At 43.0% G+C, this 26,519-nt stretch overlaps 3 protein-coding genes across 3 annotated transcripts in view; 2 read left to right on the forward strand and 1 right to left on the reverse strand.

Moving 5' to 3' along the window:
• The window catches only part of LOC308091085 (proto-oncogene DBL-like), a gene marked incomplete at its 3' end in the record, with an annotated part of 39,205 nt that extends 34,684 nt beyond the window's left edge, over positions 1 to 4,521 (forward strand). Inside the window, exons 23-26 of the mRNA XM_080436422.1 lie at positions 1,936 to 2,111; positions 2,784 to 2,899; positions 4,232 to 4,344; positions 4,440 to 4,521. Of these exons, the coding sequence (XP_080292548.1) occupies positions 1,936 to 2,111; positions 2,784 to 2,899; positions 4,232 to 4,344; positions 4,440 to 4,521 (487 nt within the window). The remainder of the gene's footprint in view (positions 1 to 1,935; positions 2,112 to 2,783; positions 2,900 to 4,231; positions 4,345 to 4,439) is intronic.
• The window catches only part of rabep1 (rabaptin, RAB GTPase binding effector protein 1), a 332,504-nt gene that overhangs the window by 266,615 nt on the left and 39,370 nt on the right, over positions 1 to 26,519 (forward strand). The gene's annotated exons all lie outside the window — the stretch shown is intronic.
• Positions 10,086 to 25,301, reverse strand: LOC308090861 (coagulation factor X-like; the record flags this gene model as incomplete). The annotated part of the gene is made up of 13 exons (XM_080436134.1): positions 10,086 to 10,651; positions 10,736 to 10,868; positions 11,499 to 11,911; positions 12,288 to 12,419; positions 13,627 to 13,708; positions 14,241 to 14,410; positions 16,329 to 16,360; positions 19,861 to 20,410; positions 21,459 to 21,590; positions 22,146 to 22,227; positions 22,465 to 22,503; positions 23,116 to 23,285; positions 25,211 to 25,301. 13 exons carry the CDS (start codon positions 25,299 to 25,301, stop codon positions 10,086 to 10,088), a joined length of 2,592 nt encoding a protein of 863 aa, XP_080292260.1.

Below are 26,519 nucleotides of genomic sequence, written 5' to 3' on the forward strand. Positions count from 1 at the left end.
AAACTAAATAAAAACTAAGCGGGAGGACTAAAACTGAGACTAAATATATTGACAATTTTGTCAACAAATAAAAACTAGACTAAAATGTTAGTGAGGGACTAGTGGAGAATAAGTTATTTTACGTTTGCTTGTGCTCGGGTGTTGCGATCTACAAGCTCACAACACGTCGCGCTCAATGCGTTGTGAGCTTGTAGATTTGCTATTTTCAGCATGCAACCAAGTGTGAAATCAGCCATTACGACGCCATCAAGGCCTGCCGCAATACATTTTTGTTGACAGAATCAACTGTAGAGTTGGTCGACTAAAATCTTATGATATTTAGTCGACTAAAACCAGATTAAAACTAAAACTTTTCAGATGACAAATTAACAAAAAAAATTAAAAAATACTACAAACAAGTCAAACTGATTTAATGACAGTCAATTCGATCTGAAATATTTTCTATATCATGGCGCTTCATAATGCACGTACTGTACACCAATGAACAAAAACGGTGTTTCACCGTTCCAATGCTTTCCCCATGGCGCTGCGCGGCCCAGCCGTGGGCATACAATGCCAAATTCAGGACACTCATGGACGAACTACAACACCGGTGCCTAACAACGCCAATTTGTGCGCCAATTTGCCATTTGCCAATTTGCCAATTTGCCAATTTGCCAATTTGCCAATTTGTGCCTGCACAAATTGGCGTTGTTAGGCACGAGCAATGCGACTGGTTGAATGGCCACACCACTGCGCCGTGGGCTTCAATGTGTTAGTGCTTGTTCACTTAAGAAATGTACGAGACTTTGAATGTGTACAGAATTATAGACCTGGTTCAAATAGCATTTGCTCTTAATGCTCTCATGCTGTTTGATTTGATCCACACGGTGTAGCAGCAGGGTGGGGTTTACTCAGTGGTGGAAAAAGTACTCAAATTTTTTACTTAAGTAAAAGTATCAATACTGCAATGTAGAAATACTCAATTACAAGTAAAAGTCTGGAATAAAAAATGTACTTGAGTAAAGTACAAAAGTATTGGTATCAAAATGTACTTAAAGTACCAAAAGCACTCATTATGCAGAATGTCCCGTTCACAAGTTTTCAAATGTATGAAATGAATACAAATATTTTGAAAATAGCAGATCTATAAGCTCACAATGCGTCGCATCGCGACGCATTGTGAGCTTATAGATCGGCTATTTTCAAATGGCCGAAATATATATAGGGCTGAAGTGGTTAATGTATGTTTTTAAGTACAATATTTGCCTCTGAGATGTAGTGGAGTAGAAGTAAAAGTACTGAAAATTGGAAATACTCCAGTTTTTTTTTTTCAAAATTGTACTTAAGTACAGTACTTGAGTACATTTACTTAGTTACTTTCCACCTCTGGGTTTACTATGTAAGCACTTTAGAAGAAGTTATCAATCACAGAAAACTGTCTACCAATTACAGTACTGTAAGTGTCTCTAGTGTCTAAACTCTCTGCTCTCCTCATATCAATCCCCACCCAGCTGACAAACATTAAAATCAAGCACCAAGAATTCTTTGCAAATACTATTGGACATTTGACAATGCCAGAATACAGTGTACAAGTCATAAGTCATATATTGTAGCAATCTTTGATGATGCTATTTGCCCTGCGACTTGTCCCTATCAGGTCATTATTATTTTGGCAATGGTTAGCAAATGAGCCACTTAGAGTTCTGGGGCTTTTGACCACCACCATTTAAAATTAAATAATGAAACCTTTAACCTAGAAACCTACATTGGATGCTGCAATATATGCCCGTGTCAACGGAAGAGAATGCTGGATTAACTCATGGAATGTGAATGACGTAGGAGCCTGTTTTGTGACAGTGTGGGTGTTGTTGTTGTTGTTGTTTTTCTTTTTCTTTTTCCTGTGTTTTCTTTTTTTTTTGGTTTGCTGTCGTCGTGTCGTTCCCGTGGGTTCAGTGTGTCGGGGGTGTGTGTGTCGTGGGGCGGAGCGTCGGTGGCGGGCTGCTCAGCGTGTCTCCATGTTCCTCACAGCTCCACGGCGACAAGCCATTCCCTCAGGCATCCACAGGGGGAGGAGTCACTGCACTCAAGTCCCGCCCTCTCGGACCCCGTCGTCCAGTCTCCTCGACGGAGTGAGTTACCACGTCGGAACGGAACAAAATGACACACGCAAACGCACACATTTCCAGATGTTTTATGAGACATAATGGTGGAAAAAGTACTCAAATGTTTTACTTAAGTACATACATAATCAATACCGCAATGGAGAAGTACTCTGTTACAAGTAAAAGTCCGGAATTTAAAAGAAACTTGAGTAAAAGTACAAAAGTATTGGTATCAAAATGTACTTAAAGTATCAAAAGTAAAAGTACTAAAATGTTTGAAAATAGCAGATCTACAAGCTCACAACGTGAGCTTGTAGATCTGCTATTTTCAAATAGCCTATGTATAAAATAGGGCTAAAGTGGTTAATGTATGTTTTATAATGTAATAATTTATATCTGCAAAGTAACTAGTAACTAAAGTTTTCAAATCATTGTAGTGGAGTAAAAGTACAATATTTGCCTCTGAGATGTAGTGGAGTAGAAGTAAAAGTGTAGACAATTGGAAATACTCCGGTAAAGTAAAAGTACCTCAAACTTGTACTTAAGTACAGTACTTGAGTAAATGTACTTAGTTACTTTACACCACTGGACATAAAGTCATCGTAAAACAAATGCACACCAATGATTCAGCAAAGTTGAGTAAAACCAGGAGCTTCAGGTATCTTGTCGGTCGTCATATCAGCTCTCTGTCATCTGCAGGTTGGCCTGCCCCTGCCCACTCAGTGGCTATCTGTGAAGGCCTGGAGGACTGGGGAGGAGCAACAGACCATTCCAACCTAACGGACTCAGACGAGGATGATCAGCCTGCCCCACTAGTGAGAGTTCTCTTAAATATTGAATAGTTCCTCAGGTGCAATAGTGACTGTCCCCACAAACGAGCGATGCAAGATCAGTCAGTAAACCGTATATCTGTCTTAAGGTGATTGGACCCCTCAATTGTGTGCATTTACAAGTGAACCAATTATCATTCACACAACCTAATATCAAACATGTACTGTACATGGCGTAGAATAGAATAGAATAGAACTACTTCATTTATAACCCTTCAGGCTGCTCTCCTGCTGCTGTTCGATTTGTCATGAGAATCTTGCTGTTTTAGGCCCCCGATCAGCAGCTGGGTGCATCTTTTTGTAATTATGATTAATGGAGTAGAGCTTTTTGCTTTCTCTGTGTAAATTATTTTAGTGAATACAATTCAGCGAGTTTATATTCAAGAATTCCTAAACGCTTTACTATAAAAGGTTTTAAGAAGTGATTTAAAAGCCTGTTTGTCAATAGGCAGAGTGTTCCACAGTCGGGGAGCTTAAACAGCAAAGGCCCGGTCACCTTTGATCACAAGCCGGGTTCTAGGAATTATCCAGCAGAGCTGCATCCACTAGTCAGTAAATCCTTTATATGTACTTTGGAGCGAGGCGATTTAAAGCTTTAAAGGTGATCAATAAATAAAAAAATTGGCAGCCAGTGTAAGTTGGCAAGCACAGCACAGCAGTAATGTGTCCGTATTCCTTTGTGCCTGTTAAAATTCAGGCAGCAACGTTCTGTACTGGTTGGAGTCGGTGAAGTGAGCACTGACTGACAACAGCGTAAAGTGCATTACAGCAGTCCAGGCGGGAAAAAATAATTGCATTATTTCGTTTTTGCAAATCAGTAGGAGACAATTATCAGATTTTAGGAAATGTCTTTATTTTAAAGAAGCAAGACAGGACAACGTTCTTAATATGACACTTAAAACAGGTATCAGCATCAAACATTACACCAAAATGTCTGTCTGCCCACCTGCTTGATATTTCTGGTCAATGAACCAAGCTCACTGTGAAGCATGCTGGTGGAATATGTTTAACCAAATAATGACCTCAGCTTTGTCATATTCAGTTTTAAAAGGTTTCGGGACATCCATCATTTTATATCAAGGGAATTAAAGGCAAGGGAATGATCTAAACTGCTTAAGTTATTCGATTGGAGAGGAAAATAAGTGTATCATCAGCATAATGGCGATGGTGAACACCATGGCCCTGAATGATCTGGCTGAGAGGAAGCATGTATATTGAGAATAATAGAGCCCATTGAGGAACACCACAGTTAAAATCAGCAACATATAAATAGACGATTTTCCTAAGTTCAAGTAACTCTACTGTCTTCCGTTCCAGGTGGCTGGCAGGTATAGGGTCATGGTGGAGAGCAGCATGGCCAGCACTGATGACATCATCTTTAATTGCGGTGATGTAATCCAGTTGCTGCATGAGAACTCGTCAGGAATGTGGTAAGAAGCCTGTTGTAAAAGCATGCTTATAACATTCAGTCTAAAACAGAGACCGTATAAGTTCACATGATGTTTGTTGTTTGTGTCATATGCAGGGTGGTGAGAAATGTGAGTCGTGGTGAGCAGGGACGTGTCCTATCGGAGGACCTGCACAGGATTCTGGGGGAGGCCTGCTGAGAACAAATCAGGAGCGAGGATAGGAGATGCGGTGGCCGTGATACCTTTCCTTTTTCATTCCGTTTTCATCCCTGCATCCCCTCATCTGCCTGCCTCTCCACCTACAGTACAGTATGTCTCTTAGTGCCAAGGGTTCCACACACCCACACACTGTACAAATGTGCCACGTACACAAATACACAGTCACACACACCTGACACTGTTATAAAGTTCATATATTTTTGAGTCTATTCATGGACAGAAGAGAATGACTATACCCAGACATTCATCTACGTATCACACTGAAGCACAACATTAACGACAGACTGTAGTCTTCAATCTAACAGGACATTATCACTGCAGAAGAATCCATGCTGCAGAACCGAACCTCAGCAAATGAAGAATTGAACCTCAGACAGCTGCGACAATGCAACTCCGCAAAACTTAGCGAGACATGGGACTGCCTTTTCCAGCAGTATTACGTTCTTTTTTTGGAATTTGGGTGTTAGAACTGACTTGGGAATGGAGATGTCTTCTGTGTCTTGATACATATTATTTTGGACTTTATTCGAGCTGTACCATTTTCTATTTTCTTATTATGTACCATCATGATTGTCACTCACACACCAGATCCACGTAGGCCCACAGAGGTATCATGATCCTTGTGCCAAACAAACTATGAAGATACATCGTTTAATTGCACGGCATAATTGTCGTGGCTTTGTTTTTATATCACTGTGTCTTTACTCTTCTCTGCTGCTGAGCCTTACCTGTTGATGTCCAGTGTACTAAGTCAAAGTAATTGGTCCAGCAAGCTACCAGAGATACTCTAATGTAAATACTGTAGAAGAGGCAATATTTTTACATGCTTGCTGGCTTTTGTGCTACTGTGCTCCCTTCACGACACATTGACTTTGGAGGCTCCTAAAGTGTCAAGGGGAGAGGGGTGTAGGAGCCTCTATAGTGGCCTGCTTCAAGGGTAATAAGCTGTGAAACGTTTCAGGATCCACGAAAAAGTTCCACCATCGCTTGAGCTGATCTTGCTTGCACATTTTTGAGGAACTTGCTGCTTCTGCTGCTCCTGTTTGTTTTGTGTTCCTTTACTGTACCTTACTGTAGTTTCAGGTTTCAACAAATTAGCGATACAACTCTTCCGTCGGTGAGTCAAGTCGTCCAAGGTTACTAGAGCTTGACCAACATACTGTACTGGCGGGCCAATTTTATCAGACGATCATAGCCTATCACAGATGTACTTATCAGCGTATTATGTTGTCAGACGTGCATCAATATGAAAATGTTTTTTTTACAGAGCATAATACAGAAAAAAGACGCTTGGGGTATTTTAGAATTTGTTCAATTTCTATTTGTTTTTCTTTTATAGTTGTTATTACATTCCCAGTGAAGTTTACTCGATAGTAGTAGTCGATACAATAGTAGAGTTTTTTACTCCCCAATATCGGTATTGACATTGGCCTGAAAAATCCTGTAACGGTCGGCTATAATGGTTACTAATTGTTGGAAGAGTTGTAACAGTTGTAACAGTTAGAACTCTTCCAACAATTAGTAACCATTATATATACAATGTAACTGACCCATTGATGGAAGAGTTGTAACACTCAAACTACCTGAGTGATGAGTCAAAGCTTTTTTGTTTTGAACTTTTGAACTGTTCACTGCTCTGCATGGACTGCTGGCTCTCAGCACTAGCTATACCTGGCACTTTATTTACACCAATGGAGAGGGGCTAAACTCAGTGTTGGGTTGCAGCTGTGTAACTGTAATCCCCAGATGAATTTACATTGGACAGAGCACAAATGTTACTATTTAACATTATGTAAGGGATATTTGTTGAAGGATTACATGTACAGCATTGATTGCTTCATGAATTAGAGTGCGGCTACACTGATAGATTATGTCTATTATGTTTGTTTTGTTCCCATAGGCTGAACATTTTTTAACTGATGGATTCATTTCATTTTCCATTTAGCCAGTAGAATCGAGGAGGCTGTGCAATAATTGCGTTCAAAGGAATTCCAAAGACTCCATCAAATTTCTGTTTGTTAGCTGATGGGTCAGTGTGGCTGCGCCTTTATTTTTTAGTTATGAAAAAGGGACATCATAGTTTGTCCCAGCCTAATACACATGCTGTTGAAAGCCATAAGGAACGAACTGTACATTCAGACTTTTCTGCAGGGCCTGTTCCTCGAAAGGTGAATTAAATAAGCCTGGATTTAAGTCAAATCCAGGCTTGACAAAGTCGGGTCCGTATAGCCTGGTTTATTCGGTTCCTGGAACGCCAAGCCAGGCTGAAAAGGAGCGACTTTGTCGAGCTAGGCCTTGTCAAGCCAGGCTGTGTCGAGCCAGGATAATGAAGCCAGGCTTCACTTATTTCTATAAAAGACCATGAAAGTCGATAGCAGAATCCTTGAACTTGACCAATCATGGAGCCCAAAACCAGAGCGGCGTTCTTCTCTGTGGCTGAACAGCAGCACTGCAGCAGCTCATGGAATCTTACAAGGAAGTAAAATTTATAATAAGCAAGAAAGGAAACACGGCCGCAATAAATATAGATCCAGGGAGAAAGCGTGGCAAAGTATTGCCGACAAATTAAATGCACAAGTTGTCCAAAAATATGCAATTAATTTATATACAAATCCATAAATATATAATTCAGTTAGGTTTAAACATAAGGAGTTTAAGTGAATGTTGGAATTATAATTATAAACACTTAGAATAATTTTCTAATTTCAAATTTCTAAAATCGAAGATCTACAAGGGAAAAGCTTGCCTTTTGGCGGCCGGGGGTCCACGGTCCACGGGGGTCAACGGGGGTCCGGGAGTACACGGGGGGCCCGGCCCCCCGTGTACTCCCGGACCCCCAACAGAGGTCCGGGGTATACGGGGGTCCACGGGGGCGGGGGTCCACGGGGGTCCGGAGGTCCATGGGGGTCCGGGGGTCCGGAGGTCCATGGGGGTCCGGGGGTCCATGGGGGTCCGGGGGTCCACGGGGGTCCGGAGGTCCATGGGGGTCCGGGGGTCCACGGGGGCCGGAGGTACACAGGGGGCCGGGGGTACACAGGGGCGGGGGTCCACGGGGGCGGGGGTCCATGGGGGGCCGGGGACCCCCGGCCGCCATAAGACAAAAACATTTCGGGCTTGTAGATCTTTGATTTTCGCATAAGAATTGAATAAGTGTAGAAAAACTCATTGGTTTATGATTGGAGTCATTGGACTAACAGCTATTTCACAAAACTTGAAGAACAAGGCACTGGATTAATAAAGCTTGGCTGTTAGCCTGCTCCTGACCAGGCTAACTTCACAGCTAAATTGCCATGGTAACTAAGCTAGGCTTGCTTCAATTCTCTTTTGAGGAATCGGATAAGGCTAAACTTAGCCAGGGTGAACTGGCTAAACTAATCTTCAAGATAATTCACCTTTTGAGGAACCGACTCAGCTCTAATCCTGGCTAAATTAAGCCAGGATAGGTGGTAAAGCCAGGCTTTAGCTCTAATTCACCTTTTGAGGAACAGGCCAGGTAGGTCTGTTAGGCCCCAACTGAGCACTCTGAAGCTGAGCTTATACTTATACTATACGTCATACAACGGTGTAGCCTAAGATGTTTTTCTTGAAAATAACACAAGACAACACTGCCATCTTTTTTTAGTTGGGATTCAGTCTGAAGATCAGCACTGCATTTTAACTCATGTTTTGTTGACTTTAATGTCTAGTGTGACATTTTCGGTTGTGAATTACAGTATGTAACCTTGAAGAACTGAGCATGAATTATGCAAAAACACTGTAGATTAACTCAGGTAACTGGTAGGAAAAAAACAAGTCATGGCTTTTCACAGGAATAATGAGTAAAGGTCTTTACACACAGGGGGGGGGGGGCGTTATTGTTGTGCGATTAAAGCTGCATTCTGTAACTTTCACGTCCTACCCGAGATTCAGACCCATTACCAATGTGCTAATAGAGCATGCCTGCTAGCTCAGGAGAGAACATTTATTTTGACCTTCAGGCAGTGCCACTTGTCAATGTCAATCATTAGTGTGTACCCTACCACAGGATCTACATTTCTCAATAGAAGAGCAGGGAGACATACAGTAATACAACCACTAAAGTTGTGCTACTTACTCTATCATACAGATTTTACAAAATTACTTTTTTATTCACAAAACAAGTTATGTTGTGTAGCTTTAATTTGCCACAATATATATATATATTTTCCCCCAAACTTGTTTGTGGCACGAATAAATCCATACAGAATGTGAATATTACAATAAAACATCTTTATTCGTAACCAGGTTGATTTGCACCATGAATAAAGGCGGTGTTTGTATTGTTTATTTATCATGCCCCCGTTGTATAAAGACCTTAACTTAGAAGAAAGTCATTAGTAATCAGCCCCAGTTTAAAAAAAAATTGTAATCTGCCCAACACTGGCTTAGCTGCAACAGTCAAAATTGGTGTGACTTTTGTTTTTATTTAAAGTTTTTATTGACCTTATTTAAACAGTCTCGTCTCCAATGTTTGTTTTATTTGTTTTATTTTCAGGAAACCTCATGTTTTGCCGCTTTTGCACACTCTGCAGTTTTGTGAATGTCAAATTATTGTAAGAGGTTAAATGTATATTAAAATGCAATCTGTATATGATTATTTTTCCCAAGTATAAGCACAACAAAGTTTGATTCAACCCGACTGCTGTGACTTCTTTCCTCAAGGTTTTAATGTGTTTATGCTTGGTATAAGAGTTTCATATGCAGTTCATAAATGCTGTGAGACCGCATAAATGACCAGCTGGCCAAAAGGAGGTCATCATCAAACATTACTTGCACTCTTTTAGAATCCAGTCAACTTCACTTTCACTAGTCAAAGACCACACCTCTACTGTCTCAACGTGGGCTCCAGGGACCCCCCGGGGGTCTTTGAGGGGGTTCCAGGCGGTCCTCAGCTAAAGGAACACTGAGGATTTACTGTGTAGATTGAGGTCCCAGAGGAAAAAAATCATATCAAATGGGGGTCCATGGCCTAATGCATATCAAGCCGGGGGTGCTTGAAATACAAATATTGTAGAATGTGGGGAAGGACGAGATTCCGGATGGGGTTGTCCCCCCACTCCCCATATGAGATGGACAGAGGCCTGAGAGAGGGATTGGGAGAATTTTGGAGGACGACGGGGAGGTGGAGGTTGGGAGAATAGCGTCGAACAGGTGAGGCTGGCATTCACAGGTGTTTTTATGTGATTGTGACTGGGGAGTGTCTGAGAGATGTACAGTAGAGGGTGGCCTTGACTCCTGAACCTGCGTTGTCAACTTTTAACTCATTTAACTAACAAGCAGAGGAATGCAAACCCGTACCCAGATAGTCTAATTCTAGTTTATTGGACGGTCCAAAAGAAATACTTGGTTGATTTAGTACCTCATTTAGTGAGTAGCACAATAATATCAAATGCTGGCAGAACTAGTGCAGACGAATGTGCATGAGCATTAAAACGATTGACGCATAGCTTTTCACACAGCCCTGTAATGTACATAATGTGTATATTTCTGTGACTGGCTTTTTGCCAGTCGATGCCCAGAGCTGCTTACAGAGAGTTGCTGATGCGGAGCCCTGTGGTCTGGCTTATAAATGTGTAGTAGCGTGACAGACGGGTATAGATGCCATACTTTCCCTCCTTGGCACACTCCTCTCCCCAGCTGACGATGCCCGTCAGGAACCAGGTGCCCTCGTAGTTGGTGGCATGGGGCCCGCCGCTGTCCCCCTGGCACGTGTCCATCTGCGCGCTTTTGTAGCCGGCGCAGAACATGAATTTTGTGACGTGGTCACGGCTGCTGCCTTTGCACGTGACGCGGTCGACGTAGGGCACGTCCAGCCGCTGCAGCTTGGAGGCCTCGGGGCCCTGAAACTTGAGGCGGCCCCAGCCACTGACCACGGAGTTGGGAGCGTCCTTCATCAGGGTCTCGGTGAAGTCCTTGGGGCCCAGACAGATGGGGAGTCGGTGGTCGGACAGCTCCACCGGGCTGGCGAGCTTCAGCAGGGCGATGTCGTGGTTGTAGCGAGACTTCCGGGCGTCGTAGCTGGGATGGATGAACTGCTCCGCCACCGCGTGGTCTCGCTCCCTGCCGTCGTCGCGGTGGAGGTCATGCTCACCTGGACAGGGTGCGTTGAGTTGATGAATTGAAAACATTGCTGTAATATTGTGTGAATTTCTTTCACACAATAGCTTCACATTACCTGCTCTGACAATGAAGCCCTCAACAGAAGTTTTGATCTCCTCCAGACAGTGGGCAGCAGTGATGACCCACACCTCACTGAGGAGAGAGCCTCCACAGAACGTCCGCTTTAACGGTAATTTCATCAGGGTCACCTACACACAGATACAAGCATGGACACGCACGTGCACACAAGCATGGACACGCACGTGCACACACAAACACACACACACACACACACACACACACACACACACACACACACACACACACACACACACACACACACACACACACACACACACACACACACACACACACACACACACACACACGACTAATGGGAAGCCTAACACAAAATAAACACAAGCCCAGAATGGCAGAATGGCAACACAGCTGCAGGTGTTGATGCTCTGCCCCCTGAGCCACTCATCTCCTCTCTCTCCCTCTTCACCTGCCCTCCTCCTCTCTAACCATCCATGTCCCCCCTCTCTACTGGCCAGGATATTGGCTCTTACTATCACTTTTCTGCCTCTTACCACCCGTTCCTCTGCTCCTCACCTGCCTCCGTTCTGTTATCCATCCCAACCGCTCTTCCTCCACGTGTTCAATTGACTTTGAAGGGGGGACTTGGATCCCTTTTAAACATAGTGTCTATGGAAGTCCATTTCTACAGTATACTATTAACATGGATGTTGCAATGTAGCCTACAGTACTGCACCCATTCTGTCTCCCTTTCCCTATGCCATCCCATTCCATGTCCCATGTGTGTTCCTGACACCTACCTGCCATGGTATCTCTCCCGGAATGGCCTCAACGCCTCCGACTACCCTCAGGCGATCTTTGATCTCTGCCGTGATGCTGGGCGAAGTGGGATGGTATGCCCAATTATCTGAGGTGTTGGGATCTTCGATGGTGCTCCTCCTGCGCACCAAACGTCCGCTGCTGTTGTTCTCAACTTCAGTGGGCACCGACGTTGTAAAATCCGTCGACAAGACATCCACATCTACCGAGGTAAAGTTCAATGCATCGCTGTCATTGCTGTGAAAGTCATAGTCCTCATATTCCAGCCAGTCGACCACGTCCTCCTGGGTTGCGTTCAAGCTTACGTTGAAGGATCGAGGCCTGCCAGGTGCGTTCACAATGGGCCTTGATCTGGAGGCGAGGGGCGCAGTCAAACGGCCGCACGGGAATCGTTCTGGTGGCAGGGTGGTTGTTAAGGCAAAAAATTGAAAAAAAGAACAATATGTTTTGTATAGGCGAGATTAATAAAATCAAGGCTCTCTTCCATAGACTGTAAAAAAAAAATCTGCATTTTGTCTGTAATATAAATGAGCACTATGTGTTTCAAGCACAGACGGATGAACACAAACAAACATAAAAAAGCTACAAAATATTTCCTCAAAAGGATTACAAATTCTAAACAATAACAGAAAATATCATGGTTGGAGGATTGGGTTATAACTAAGTTATCATTGTTTATTTCATCTATTAAATTAAGCCTATACTGTATGCTATCAATCAATCTTAGGTCCAATGTGTGTAGGCTACAGTTTAGTGTTAATTAATGTTACCTGTGGGCTCGCAGCTTGACTTGTCTGTACCTAGCCTGTAGCCAGCAGCACACAGACAAACAACACGCTCTTCCTTCATCATACAGAAGTGAGAGCATCCACCATTGCTGTCTGAACACTGCTTGGCTAACTCTGGAGACAGATGTGAGAATGTGGATTAGTAACATAGAAGAAGTTAAAAACATCCGCACACTGTTTTTAAGCTTTTTAAGTTTTCATCAGGCTCAAAAAATATGTTTTGGCTGATGAAGACCTAAAAGAGTCGAAACGTTGTGCTGGTAATACAGGTAATTATTTTTAGCTTAAAAACAGTGTGCGGATGTTTTTATCTTCTCCTTGATTCTCGCCTTGATGTCCAGCACCTGGCCTAAATACAGGCATAAGATGTGCACATAATCTTCTCTGTGATTAGTAATATAGCCACGGCCAGGGAATCCACATAACATGTTTAACATATAATGCTAGACACCCAATATTGTTTAACTATAAAATCTACAGATTTTACAGGGGGTCTCTGAAAACAAATCAAAGAAAAAGGTCCCGCACACTGTCTGGAACTTGCAAAAAGGATGCTCTTTATTAAGTCGACGTTTCGGTCGTTGGACCTTCATCAGGACAGACATTTCTGTCTAACGACTGAAACGTTGACTTAATAATAAAGCATAAATCATAAAGCATCCTTTTTGCAAGATCCAGACCGTGTCCTTTTTCTTTCATTTGTTATCAGAGATCCCCTTCTGAACATTTGCACCCTTTTGGTTGTCCTACGCACCTGTCACCAACCTTTGAGGTGTGCATCGGCCTTCTTCTAAGAAACTATCAAATCTAGAAACCTTACATACTTCATTGTACAACAAATATCGAAAATAAGGGTTCTACAATCGCACAAAGCATTGCAATGCCTAATGATCTCGGCCACGCTTTCGGCCTGGCGGAGACAACGAAATGATGTTAGTAGGAGGGGATCCCCTATATCCTCATACTCAGAAATGTGGCCAGATGCTGCAAAGTGTCTATTAAACAAATCTCTCTTCTGAATCGAAAATACCTAAATCAATAAAATGATAAAAATCTCCCAAAACTATCATTTCTGAGTTGGTATACTGGGAGAGTAACTCTTCCAGCTAATCAATAGACCTCGCATTAGCTGAAGGAGGTCTAAATGCCATTTACAACAATGGAATTCCAGTAGTATTCCCAGAATCTTTACAGCAATAGACTCAAAATATAATTGATTTCTCCATAAGTCTGTAGAGTATCCTTTCAGGGCTGAGCGTGTTTTAGCTACAGTGCATTGTAAATAATGTTCACTGGCTCAAATCCAGTGGATTATACTCACCTATCTCACAGTTCTTGCCGTTGAAGTTCGGGTTGCAGTAGCAAAGGTATGCGTTCACCCCGTCTTTACACGAACCCCCATTCTGACAGGGGGATGTGTCGCACTGGTTACCATCTACACACGCACGCACGCACGCACGCACGCACGCACGCACGCACGCACGCACGCACGCACGCACGCACGCACGCACGCACGCACGCACGCACGCACGCACGCACACACACACACACACACACACACACAAACACACACACACACACACACACACACACAGTTGTATGTACGAACGAACAACAATTCACGGCACTTAACATCTGGGTTGTGCTGGGCTCTCCTTACCATTGTAGCTACCCCAAAATTCCATCTGAGAGAAAGAGAAATCAAACTTCAGGGCATGGTTCCTAGATATACAGGATAGTGTGCGTGCGTGCGTGTGTGTGTGTGTGTGTGTGTGTGTGTGTGTGTGTGTGTGTGTGTGTGTGTGTGTGTGTGTGTGTGTGTGTGTGTGTGTGTGTGTGTGTGTGTGTGTGTGTGTGTGTGTGTGTGTGTGTGTGTGTGTGTGTGTGTGTGGGGGTGTGTGCATGTGTGTGCGTGTGTGTGTGTGTATAACTTACAGTCTGCTCGTTATTCTCAAACACCTCTCTGGCCTCCTCCATGGTGCAGGTCTCCTCCATGCACTCTCTCTCCAGGTTGTCTTTCTGCAGCTCCTCAAAGTGGCCGCTGTTGTAGCGCCGCTGGCGCCTCAGGACAGCCAATGCAGACTGGCGAGTCACAAACACAGAATCTGGAGGAAGAATGGTGGGCAAACCATGTGGCTCACATCAGACTATATCACATATACTTGTTTATCATCCTTTGGTGGACATTGCATTGAGATATGGTACATTCATTTCATGTCCCTGCTGAAAGAAATCTATCTGACATGCCATCCCCAATCAACTGGTTTAATGTCAAACATGTGTCCCCAAGTGTATTCTATACCTGCTTTAATGTCATAAAGCAGCTCCTTTCACTTAGTTATGAATGTATTTGGGTAATGTAGGTGTAGTATAGTAGGCCTGATCATTGTTGAGAGTGGGTGCAGAGGGGAGTGAATCTAGGACACGAGAATTCACTGTTGAGTGTTCTGGAGGTGTTTGGGTCTAATAGAGTATAATAGGGATGCCACAGTGGTGGAATGAACTTCCCACTGATGTCAGGACAGCAGAGTCACTGCCCATCTTTCGCCGCAGGCTGAAAACCCACCTCTTCAGGAAACTCTACCCTTCCTCTTTGCCTGGCCTACTTGTTGTTAACTAGTTGTACGAACGCTTGTTTTATTGTTGTATTGTTTTATTGGATCTTGTTTAGTCGATACTATTATTTGTTTTAGCTCCTGCTCATTTGATTTAGCTATTTTTGTCTCATCTGTTTAAGGAAATAGGTAGCTGATATATTGCACTTTTACCTTAGCGCTAGGTATACTCTTGGTTGCTTGTTTTTGCAGAAAATGCACTTAAGACTTCTAGTGATTTGTAGTTTTCGTTCCCTACCTATGTTGAATGCACTTATTGTAAGTCGCTTTGGATAAAGGCGTCTGCTAAATGACTGTAATGTAATGTAATGTAATGTAGGGATGGCGTCTTTTTGTAGGCCGACCCGGAAGTTAAGCCTGAGTTATATTTAGTTTCACATTGGTGTCGTGCACTGAGAATTGCCTATCTACAAGGTCACAAGGTGTCTCAACGCAAAGCATATTGTGAGCCTCAGAGCCTGTAGATTGTTGTGCGACACCAGCGCGCAATCAAGTCTAAATCAGGCTTAACTTCCACTTACTCACTGCAGATTTTTTACAGCATGGCTCTGGAAGAGGCTAGCCAGAGAGGGTCTGTGTGACATGTCTGTCTGTGTTTCTATATATCCGGAGTAAATCTCACAAACTGTTGGATTGATCAGTGCCAACCTCTGTATGCATGCTGTCAGTAGGACACAGAAGTACCTCCACTCATTATTTCCACATACATTTAATGCCTTTTGAAATATCTAACTTTAATTTTACTGCCTACTCTGGGCCATCAAGTACAGGCAGCTGAGGGAACCTGTAGTCAAACATCTGTGGTGTCCATCTGATAACTCCAGTGACACATCTGCTCTCACCAATCTCTTGCTAACTTCTAAACATTCACTACTGTACAATAAGGTTCTCATCCTAAATAGGACAACAAATAGTTATATGTAAACAAACAAACTAAATAGTTCGACAGTGCTTTCCCCAAACCATTTCAACACCAACCAGACATGTTTTACTGACTTATCACTCGCCAATTATATTAAACCGGTTGCCTTGGAGATGACCTGCTGGTCATTATTTGCAGCCAGGTCATGGATCAAGTAAGGTAGATTGAAAATCCGCCATTTCGACTTTCCTATCCCATCAAAAAAATAAGTATAGGCCTGTTTGACTCCAATATTTAAGAACATTACCAACGTAAGCATACCTATTACAAATTGTTACATCGTTGTTCATAGTGTTAGTCCTATCAAGAGTCGAGTTAATCACATAGAGAGTAAAACATGTCTCCATAGCTATTTTCATTTTTGGTTTGTTCACAGAGATCAGTGTTTTTTTTTTTAAAGGTCTTGTGCCACCTTGTATGTACAGTAATATCACATGTATGGCACCATACTGTATTCAGTAACTAAGATGATTTCCTGGCTCTTACCTGCCTCTCCCTCAGTCTCTCCGACCCCCTGACTGCATGTGTCCAGCAGTAAGCAAGCAGTGGTGAGGAGCAGTAAATACAGCCTGGCCATTTTGTCAGCGCTGATCTGTGTGCTGGCTTTTTAAAGAGCTGCAGAACTGGCTGAGGACATCAGACTGATGTCCCACTCCAAAGTACAGCTCTGTTTACTCACCTGGGAGGCCTGTGTGTGTGTGTGTGTGTGTGTGTGTGTGTGTGTGTGTGTGTGTGTGTGTGTGTGTGTGTGTGTGTGTGTGTGTGTGTGTGTGTGTGTGTGTGTGTGTGTGTGTGTGTGTGTGTGTGTGTGTGTGTGTGTGTGTGTGTGTGTGTGTGTGTTGTGTTGTGCGTGCGTGCGTGCGTGTGTATGTGCATTTGTGTGCGCGTGTGCGTGCGTGAGTGTGTGTGTGTGAGAGGTAAAGATGTAAGAAAGTGAGTGCGAGAGAGAGTAACAGTAAAGACAGAGAGATTAAATGTGTGTGGTAGCCTACGTGATAAACGTGATTAGTGAGTGACAGCAGTAAGACGTAATACAAATATTTCTAAATGACTGGCAATGTCTCTTTCCAGCTACAGGTATGTCAGATCAAAATCTGAGCAACAACAAATATTGACTGTGCACTGTTGATGAGTTAGACTAAGTGCACCGTGTGAGTCATGTTTTACCCATGGAGAGAGTAAAACCAGAGAAAATCAAAACTTGCGGGGTTATGTTCCCCATGAGGGAAACGGTCATGTTTATGGTTAACAAGCACGTATCCTCATTAGCCAAGCTCTGTTTAATTTTATATTCAACGATCACGTAATCTGTGACCAGCTGTGATCAGCTGTTGGGTTTGTGTTGGAACATTTTGGTGGACTGAGTACTAGCTGTGTGGTGGTGTTTCGATGAATTGAATACACAGGACCCCAATGGAAACAAGCCATAGTGCTTTCTCGGGTTTAATCCTTTTAGCATCCTTTTGTATAGAACTGTACTTTCTGTGAACGTTTTGTTGTTTTGTTTGCTGTTAATAAAGTATTCAATCAATCAATCAATCAATCAATCAATCAATCAATCAAATAAAAGAAAAGAGTTTTAGAGTTAGGATTACACACAATAATAATGTTAGGATTATGTATTTAGAGGTTAGGTTTAGGGTTAGTTTTAGGGTAAGGGTTAAGGATTTTGATCCCGCTGTCTCTCGATTTTGAAGTTAAGATTAGCGTTAGGTTGTGGTTAGGGTAAGGTTGGTTTGGGTTAGGTTGGGTCAGTATGGTTATAGATAGCTAGAAATTTAAAGCTGATCAATACATTTAACAATTGGCAGCCAATTTTGTAAGTCGGCAAGCACAGCACACACAGCAGTAACGTGTTCGTATTTCTTTGTGCCTGTTAAAATTAAGGCAGCAACGTTCTATACTGGTTGGAGTCGGTGAAGTGAGCACTGACTGACAGCGTAAAGTGCATTACAGCAGTCCAGGCGGGAAAAAAGGAAAGGCATGCATTATTTCGTTTTTGCAAATCAGTAGGAGACAATTATCTGATTTTAGAAAATGTCTTTATTTGAAAGAAGGAAGACAGGACAACATTCTTAATATGACACTTAGCCTACAACAGATATCAGCATCAAACATTACACCAAAATGTCTGTCTGCCCACCTGGTTGATATTTCTGGTCAATGAACCAAGCTCACTGTGAAGCAGGCTGTTGGAATATGTTTAACCAAAGAATGACCTCAGCTTTGTCATGTTCAGTTTTAAAAGGTTTTGGGACATCCAACATTTTATGTCAAAGGAATTAAAGGCAAGGGAATGATGTAAACTGCTTAAGTTATTAGATTGGAGAGGAAAATAAGTGTATCATCATTATAATGGTGATGGGGAACACCATCGCCCTGAATGATCTGGCTGAGGGAAGCTTATATTGAGAATAGTAGAGGGCCAAGAATATCCCATTGAGGAACACAATTTTCATAAGTTCAAGAAACTTTACTGTCTTCTGTTCCAGGTGGCTGGCAGGTATAGGGTCATGGTGGAGAGCAGCATGGCCAGCACTGATGACATCATCTGTAATTGCGGTGATGTAATCCAGTTGCTGCACGAGAACTCGACAGGAATTTGGTAAGAAGCCTGTTGTAAAAGCATGCTCATAACGTTCAGTCTAAAACAGAGACCGTAAGTTCACATGATGTTTGTTTGTTTTTCATCAGGTGTGTGTTTGTTGAGGATGTGTCAACTTACTTTGAGTGTGTTTTCATGGACAGAAAAGGGTTGAACATTTTTTTTACCATTTTTGGTGAGTGACATACATCTGAAGTCTAACTTGGGCTTAAATGAACTTGAGTGGATTGGACAAAGATATAAGAGAACACTGCCATCTTTTTTAGAAGGAATTCAGTCTGAAGATCAGCACTGAATTTTTATTCATGTTTTATTGACTTTAATGTATAGTGTGACATTTTTTTTTAACAAATATCTTTATTAGGTTCACAGTATTGACATGAAGTCAGTCAGACATTTTTTCATTTTCTCCCTTTCCCCATCCCTCCCCCCATATTGTTATTGCTGTCACATTTTCCTTTTCAAAAGATCTGTAACAAATGCAGTGGAATAAAGTACATTTTCAATAGTGAATAACTGAGCATGAATTATGCAAAAACACTGTAGATTAACTCAGGTAACTGGTAGGAAAAACAAGTCATGACATTTCACAGAAGTAATGAGTAAAGGTCTTTACGCACCGGGGGCATTATTTTTGTGCGATTAAAGCTGCATTCTGTAACTTTCACGTCCTACCCGAGATTCAGACCCATTACCAATGTGCTAATAGAGCATGCCTGCTAGCTCAGGAGAGAATATTTATTTTGACCTTCGGGCAGTGCCACTTCTCAATGTCAATCATTAGTGTGTACCCTACCACAGGATCTACATTTCTCAATAGAAGAGCAGGGAGACATAATACAACCTCTAAAGTTGTACTTACTCTACCAAACAGATAGGACAAAATTACATTTTATTCACAAAACAAGTTACGTATTTTGCCACAATATACATTACTGTATAATTATCTTTTTTCAAACTTGTTTGTGTCACGAATAAATCCATACAGGATGTGAATATTACAATAAAGCATCTTTATTCGTAACCAGGTTGATTTTCACCGTGAATAAAGACTGTGTTTTTATGTGACTGTGACTGGGGAGTTTCTGAGAGATGTAGAGGGTAGTGAACCTGCATTGTCAACTTCATCATTTAACTGACAAGCAGAGGAATGCAAACCCATACCCAGATAGTCTAATTCTAGCTTATTGGACGGTCCAAAAGAAATACTTGGTTGATTTACTACCTCATTTAGTGAGTATAGCACACACTAGAAATAATAGCAAATTGCTGGCAGAACTAGTGCAGACGAATGTGCATGTGCAATAAAACGATTGACGCATAGCTTTTCACACAGCCTTGTAATGTATACAGAACGTGTATATTTCTGAGAATAATCTGGCTTTGTGCCAGTCGATGCCCAGAGCTGCTTACAGAGAGATGCTGATGTGGAGCCCTGTGGTCTGGTTTATCCACGTGTAGTAGCGTGACAGACGGGTATAGATGCCATACTTTCCCTCCTTGGCACACTCCTCTGCCCGGCTGACGATGCCCGTCAGGAACCAGGTGCCCTCGTAGTTGGTGGCATGGGGCCCGCCGCTGTCCCCCTGGCAGGAGTCCCTCTGATAGCTTCTGCCGGCGCAGAACATGAAGCGCGTGACGTATACACGGCTGCTGCCTTTGCACTGGATGCGGTCGACGTAGGATACCTCCATCCGCTGTAGCTTGGAAGCCTCGGGGCCATGATATCCCAGGGCCCTGCGGCGGCCCCAGCCACTGACCACGGATGAGGGAGTGTCCCTCATCAGGGTCTCTGTGAAGTCCTTGGGGCCCAGACAGATGGGGAGTCGGTGGTCGGACAGCTCCACCGGGCTGGCGAGCTTCAGCAGGGCGATGTCGTGGTTGTAACGAGACTTCCGGGCGTCGTAGCTGGGATGGATGAACTGCTCCGCCACCGCGTGGTCTCGCTGGAGGTCATGCTCACCTGGACAGGGTGCGTTGAGTTGATTAATTGAAAACATTACTGTAAAATTGTGTGAATTTCTTTCATAGCTTCATTACCTGCTCTGACAATGAAGCCCTGAACAGAAGTTTTGATCTTCTCCAGACAGTGGGCAGCAGTGATGACCCACACCTCACTGAGGAGAGAGCCTCCACAGAATGATTGGTTTAACGGTAATCTCATCAGGGTCACCTTCACACACACACACACACACACACACACACACACACACACACACACACACACACACACACACATTTCTACAGTATACTATTAACATGGATGTTTTAATGTACAGCAGAATCAGAATCAGTTTTATTGTCACATCACAGGTTTACAAGGTAAAAAAGTGGGTGAAATTCTTTTTTGTACATCGTTCCCATCGCAACGTTAGTTTCCATAGAAAGAAGAGGGGGGGGGAGAAGAAGAGGGGGGCAGGTGGGAAGGAGATCAAAAACAAGAGAGCAACAGAAGGCCAGACAAGTTATCTACATATTTACAAATTACCTGAGATAATAAAAAAACTAAAGAACTAAACTAAGGTGCCTGAGCATAGCAGCAATGTATTGTATACTGTGCATGTTATACTTATACTGTGCATGATAGACAAAGGACGTTAAGGTGCTTAGAGGAAAAGGAGCGCAATAAAAAGACCCAAAAAAGTCAGTGCGTTATACAAGGGATTAAGGTGCAAAAGGTCAGTGCGTGTCCACCTAGAGTGGACTGACCCTAGTATAGTCCGCATGTAGCTCCATGAGGGAGTGCAACAAAAAGTCATTTGTACCTGGTGTAGTCCACAGGTGTGTCCGAGGGGGGGCTAAAGTCCAAGTCATTGTCCCTGGTATAATCCACAGGTGTGTTCAGGAAGGAAGAGCCAGAAAAGTCTGCGCCGCCTGTTGTCAGGCTGCTGAACTCATCCAGGCTTATGCCCCATTCAGCATTCTGACAGCAGCTGGGTTGAAACTACACCAAAATCTGGTGGTGGAACTCTTGATACTGCGGTAGAGCCCCTTGCCCGGTGCCCCCTTACCTGTGGGTTCGCAGCTTGACTTGTCTGTACCTAGCCTGTAGCCAGCAGCACACAGACAAATAGCGTGCTCTTCCTTCATCATACAGAAGTGAGAGCATCCACCATTGTTGACTGAACACTGCTTGCCTACGACTGGAGACAGGTGAGAGAATGTGGATTAGTAAGATACACATACAATTCTGTGCCCCTTGTGTTCATATGATGCTCGACATTTTTTCACAATACAATCTAGAAACCTTTCATACTTCATTGTACATCAAATAGCAAAAATAAGGGTTCTACAAGTGCACAAAGCATTGCAATGCCTTATCATGATCTCGACCACACCTTCGGCCTGGCGGAGACAATGAAATGATGGTCCATGTTAGTAGGAGGGGATCCCCTATATCCTCATAATCAGAAATGTGGCCAGATGCTGCAAAGTGTCTATGAAACAAATCTCTCTCTTCGAAAATAACTCGAAAATCTCCCAAAACTATCATTTCTGAGTTGGTATCTGGGAGAGTAACTCTGCCAGGTAATCAATAGACCTAGCATCAGCAGAAGGAGGTCTAAATGCCATTTACAACAATGGAATTCCAGTAGTATACCCAGAATCTATCTTTAGAGAAATCAACTTAAAATATAATTAGCTACAGTACATTGTAAATAATGTTCACTGGCTCAAATCCAGGGGATTACACTCACTTATCTCACAGTTCTTGCCAACGAAGTTCGGGCTGCAGTAGCAAAAGTATGCATTCATCCCGTCTTTACACACACCCCCATTCTGACAGGGGGATGTGTCGCACTGGTTACCATCTACACACACACACACACGCAACACACACACACACACACACACACACACACACACACACACACACACACACACACACACACACACACACACACACACACACACACACACACACACACACACACACACACACACACACACACACACACACAGTTATAATGACAAACAATTCACGGCTATTTCTGGGACTTAACATCAGGGTTGTACTGGGCTCTCCTTACCGATGTAGCTACCCCAAAACTCCATCTGAGAGAAAGAGAAATAAAACTTCAGGGCATAGTTCCTAGATATCTCTGCTGTCGAGCAGAAACAAGCTAACTCCAAAATGTTCATTTTTCAGGAAATGAAAAAAACAAAACAAAGTGGAGTTATAGGAGGTTTTGTTCATCATTGATAAGAACAGCTGAATGGACCTCCAAGCTCACAATGAGGTTGGAGGTCAAAAGGGGGTGGAGCCTGGAGTCAGCAAAACCAGCTAACTCCACCCCCTTTTGGTGGAGTTAGCTGGTTTAGCAGAAAGTTTGAGGATCCAATGGAGTTAGCTGGTTTTGTCAGAAGCGCTTTTTAATACTTTTCATTGGTTCAATCTTTCTTTTACCAACACACAGTCAGACGCAAAGGGTGTTCAATAGCACTGATTTATGGAAAAAATGCAAAATCGTCAAAATGGAGTTGGTTTCTGCCCGACAGCAACGATATACAGGATAGCATTTGTGTGTGTGTGCGCTCGCGCGCGTGTGTGCATGTGTGTGTAAACATTTGGGCATGTGTGTGCATGCAACTGTGTGTTTGTATACTGTAGATTGCATTTGTGTGTGTGTGTGCGTGTGCGTGTGCGTGTGCGTGTGCGCAACTTACAGTCTTCTCGTTATCCTCAAACACCTCTCTGGCCTCCTCCATGGTGCAAATCTCCTCCATGCACTCCCTCTCCAGGTTGTCTTTCTGCAGCTCCTCAAAGTGGCCGCTGTTGTAGCGCTTCTGGCGCCGCAGGACAGCCAATGCAGACTGGCGAGTCACAAACACAGAATCTGGAGGAAGAATGGTGGGCAAACCATGTGGCTCACATCAGACTATATCACACATACTTGTTTATCATCCATTGGTGGACATTGCATTGAGATATGGTACATTCATTTCATGTCCCTGCTGAAAGAAATCTATCTGACAAGCCATCCCCAATCAACTGGTTTAATGTCAAACATGTGTCCCCAAGTGTGTTCCGCTTCATCTCTGGGTTTCTCTGCCTGGTATTGTACTGTAATCTATACCTGCTTTAATGTCACAAAGCAGCTCCTTTCACTTATTACTTATTACTTGTCATGCATGTATTTGGGTAATGTACTGTAGGTGTAGTATAGTATGATCATTGTTGAGAGTGGGTGCAGACGGGAGGGAATCTACGACACAGGAATTCACTGTTGAGTCTTCTGGAGGTGTTTGAGTCTAATAGAGATAATAGGGATGGTGTCTTTTTGTAGGCCGACCCGGAAGTTAAGTTATATTTAGTTGTATTATATTTAATACACTATATTTAATGTACTATATTTAGTTAGCCTGAGTTATATTTAGTTTCAAATTGGTGTCGTGCACTGAGAATTGCCTATCTACAAGGTCACAAGGTGTCAGTCTCAACGTGAAGCATTGTGAGCCTCAGAGCCTGTAGATTGTTGTGCGACACCAGTGCACAATCAAGTATAAATCAGGCTTAACTTCCAATTACCCACCCCAGATTTACTGTCACAGTCACAGACTTTGCCTGTCTTGTCTAGGTCTTGTATGTCTATGTTTTGATCTCTTGTCTAGTATTCTTGGTTCTATGTTTCTGTTTGCCCCAGCTGTATCTGATTTGTAATCACCATGTATATTAGTCTTGTTCCCCAGTCTGTCTTTGTCGAGTCATTGTTTGGTGTCACTGCATTAGTTAGTATTTGTGATTTATTTTCTGTTCACCTACTGTTTATGTCCTGCTTTTGGGTCCTCACCACACCAGTACGTGACAGAGCTGTCAAGGTGTGCTATGGGAGGTGTAGGACTTAAATGCCCAATGACATACAGGGGCATAAATATAGACAAGGACTAACTAGACACAGGTGAACTCAACAGACAATCAAAGTCCAAGGGCTGAGGAGCTGACCATGACATTTACAATGGAATGTTTTTTTTTTTTTTTACAGCAGGGCTCTGGAAGAGGCTAGCCAGAGAGGGTCTGTGTGACATGTCTGCCTGTGTTTCTATTTCTATATATCCGGAGTAAATCTCACAAACTGTTGGATTGATCAGTGCCAACCTCAGTATGCATGCTGTCAGTAGTTCACAGAAGTACCTCCACTCATTATTTTCCACATACATTTTATGCTTTTTGATTTCGCTGCCTACTCTGGGCCATCGAGTACAGCCATCAGCTGAGGGAACCTGTAGTCAAACATCTGTGGAGATGTCCATCTGATAACTCCAGTGACACATCTGCTCTCACCAATCTCTTGCTATTAACTTCTAAACGTTCACTACTGTACAGTATGGTTCTCATCCTAAATAGGACAACAAATAGTTATATAATATGTAATGCATGATAAAAAAACAAACTAAATAGTTCGACAGTGCTTTCCCCAAACCATTTCAACACCAACCAGACATGCTTGCCTTGGAGATGACCTGCTGGTCATTATTTGCAGCCAGGTCATGGATCAAGTAAGGTAGATTGAAAATACGCCATTTGGACTTTCCTATCCCATCAAAAATCTAAATATAGGCCTGTTTGACAATATTTAAGAACATTACCAACTTAAGCATACCTATTACATAGTGTTAGTCCTATCAAGAGTCGAGTTAATCACATAGAAAGTAAAAATGGTCTCCAAGTTATTTTTCATTTTTGGTTTTTGGAGATCAGTGTTTTTTTAATGGCGATATTACCTTTACTGTACATATTATAAGATGATTTCCTGGCTCTTACCTGCCTCTCCCTCAGTGTCTCCGGCCCCCTGACTGCATGTGTCCAGCAGTAAGCAAGCAGTGGGGAGGAGCAGTAAATACAGCCTGGCCATCTTGTCAGCGCTGATCTGTGTGCTGGCTTTTTAAAGAGCTGCAGAACTGGCTGAGGACATCAGACTGATGTCCCACTCCAAAGTACAGCTCTGTTTACTCACCTGGGAGGCCTGTGTGTGTGTGTGTGTGTGTGTGTGTGTGTGTGTGTGTGTGTGTGTGTGTGTGTGTGTGTGTGTGTGTGTGTGTGTGTGTGTGTGTGTGTGTGTGTGTGTGTGTGTGTGTGTGTGTGTGTGTGTGTGTGTGTGTGTGTGTGTGTGTGTGTGTGTGTGTGTGTGTGTGTGTGCGCGCGCGCGTGTGTGCGTGTGCGTGTGTGAGAGAGAGTGGAAGATGTAAGAAAGTGAGTGCGAGAGAGAGTTACTGTAAAGACAGAGAGATGAAATGTGTGTGGTAGCCTACGTGATAAACGTGATTAGTGAGTGACAGCAGTAAGACGTAATACAAACATTTCTAAATGACTGACAATGTCTATTTCCAGCTACAGGTACTATGTCAGATCAAAATCTGAGCAACAACAAATATTGACTGTGTGTCACTGTTGATGAGTTAGCCTAAGTGGGTCATGTTTTACTATCTTCTGGTCCCAATGGAGAGAGTAAAACCGGAGAAAATCTTGTGGGGTTAAGTTCCCCATGAGGGAAATGGTCATGTTTATGGTTAACAAGCACGTATCCTCACTAGCTAAGCTCTGTTTCATTTTACATTCAACGATCACGTAATCTGTGACGAGCTGTGATCAGCTGTTGGGTTTGTGTTGGAACATATTGGACAAACAGATTGACTGACTGAGTACTAGCTGTGTGGTGTTTTTTCGATGAATTGAATACACAGGGCCCCAATGGAAACAAGCCATAGTGGTTTCTTGGGTTTAATCCTTTTAGCATCCTTGAATTGATAGTGAACTGACTCCACTCCCGTCTCCCGGATACCTTAGCTGTGTGATGGCTAGCCTGTACAACTTTTAATCATGTAATTAACGATTCACATTGAGCCTTGTCCAATAAGCTGTTATTCCTACGTGACGTACATGATTGCACAGTAAACACATGCACGCGCACACACACGCACGCACGCACGCACGCACGCACGCACACACACACACACACACACACATACACACACACACACACACACACACACAAACTACTTACTGCGCAGTGTTTGCCATAGAGTTTAGTCAGAGAGTGAGGTGGAGAGAGTTGGACGTGTGTGTATTGATT

Source organism: Gymnoscopelus braueri (assembly GCF_963280865.1).
Source record: "Gymnoscopelus braueri genome assembly, chromosome: 8".
NCBI classification, from domain to species: Eukaryota; Metazoa; Chordata; class Actinopteri; order Myctophiformes; family Myctophidae; genus Gymnoscopelus; species Gymnoscopelus braueri.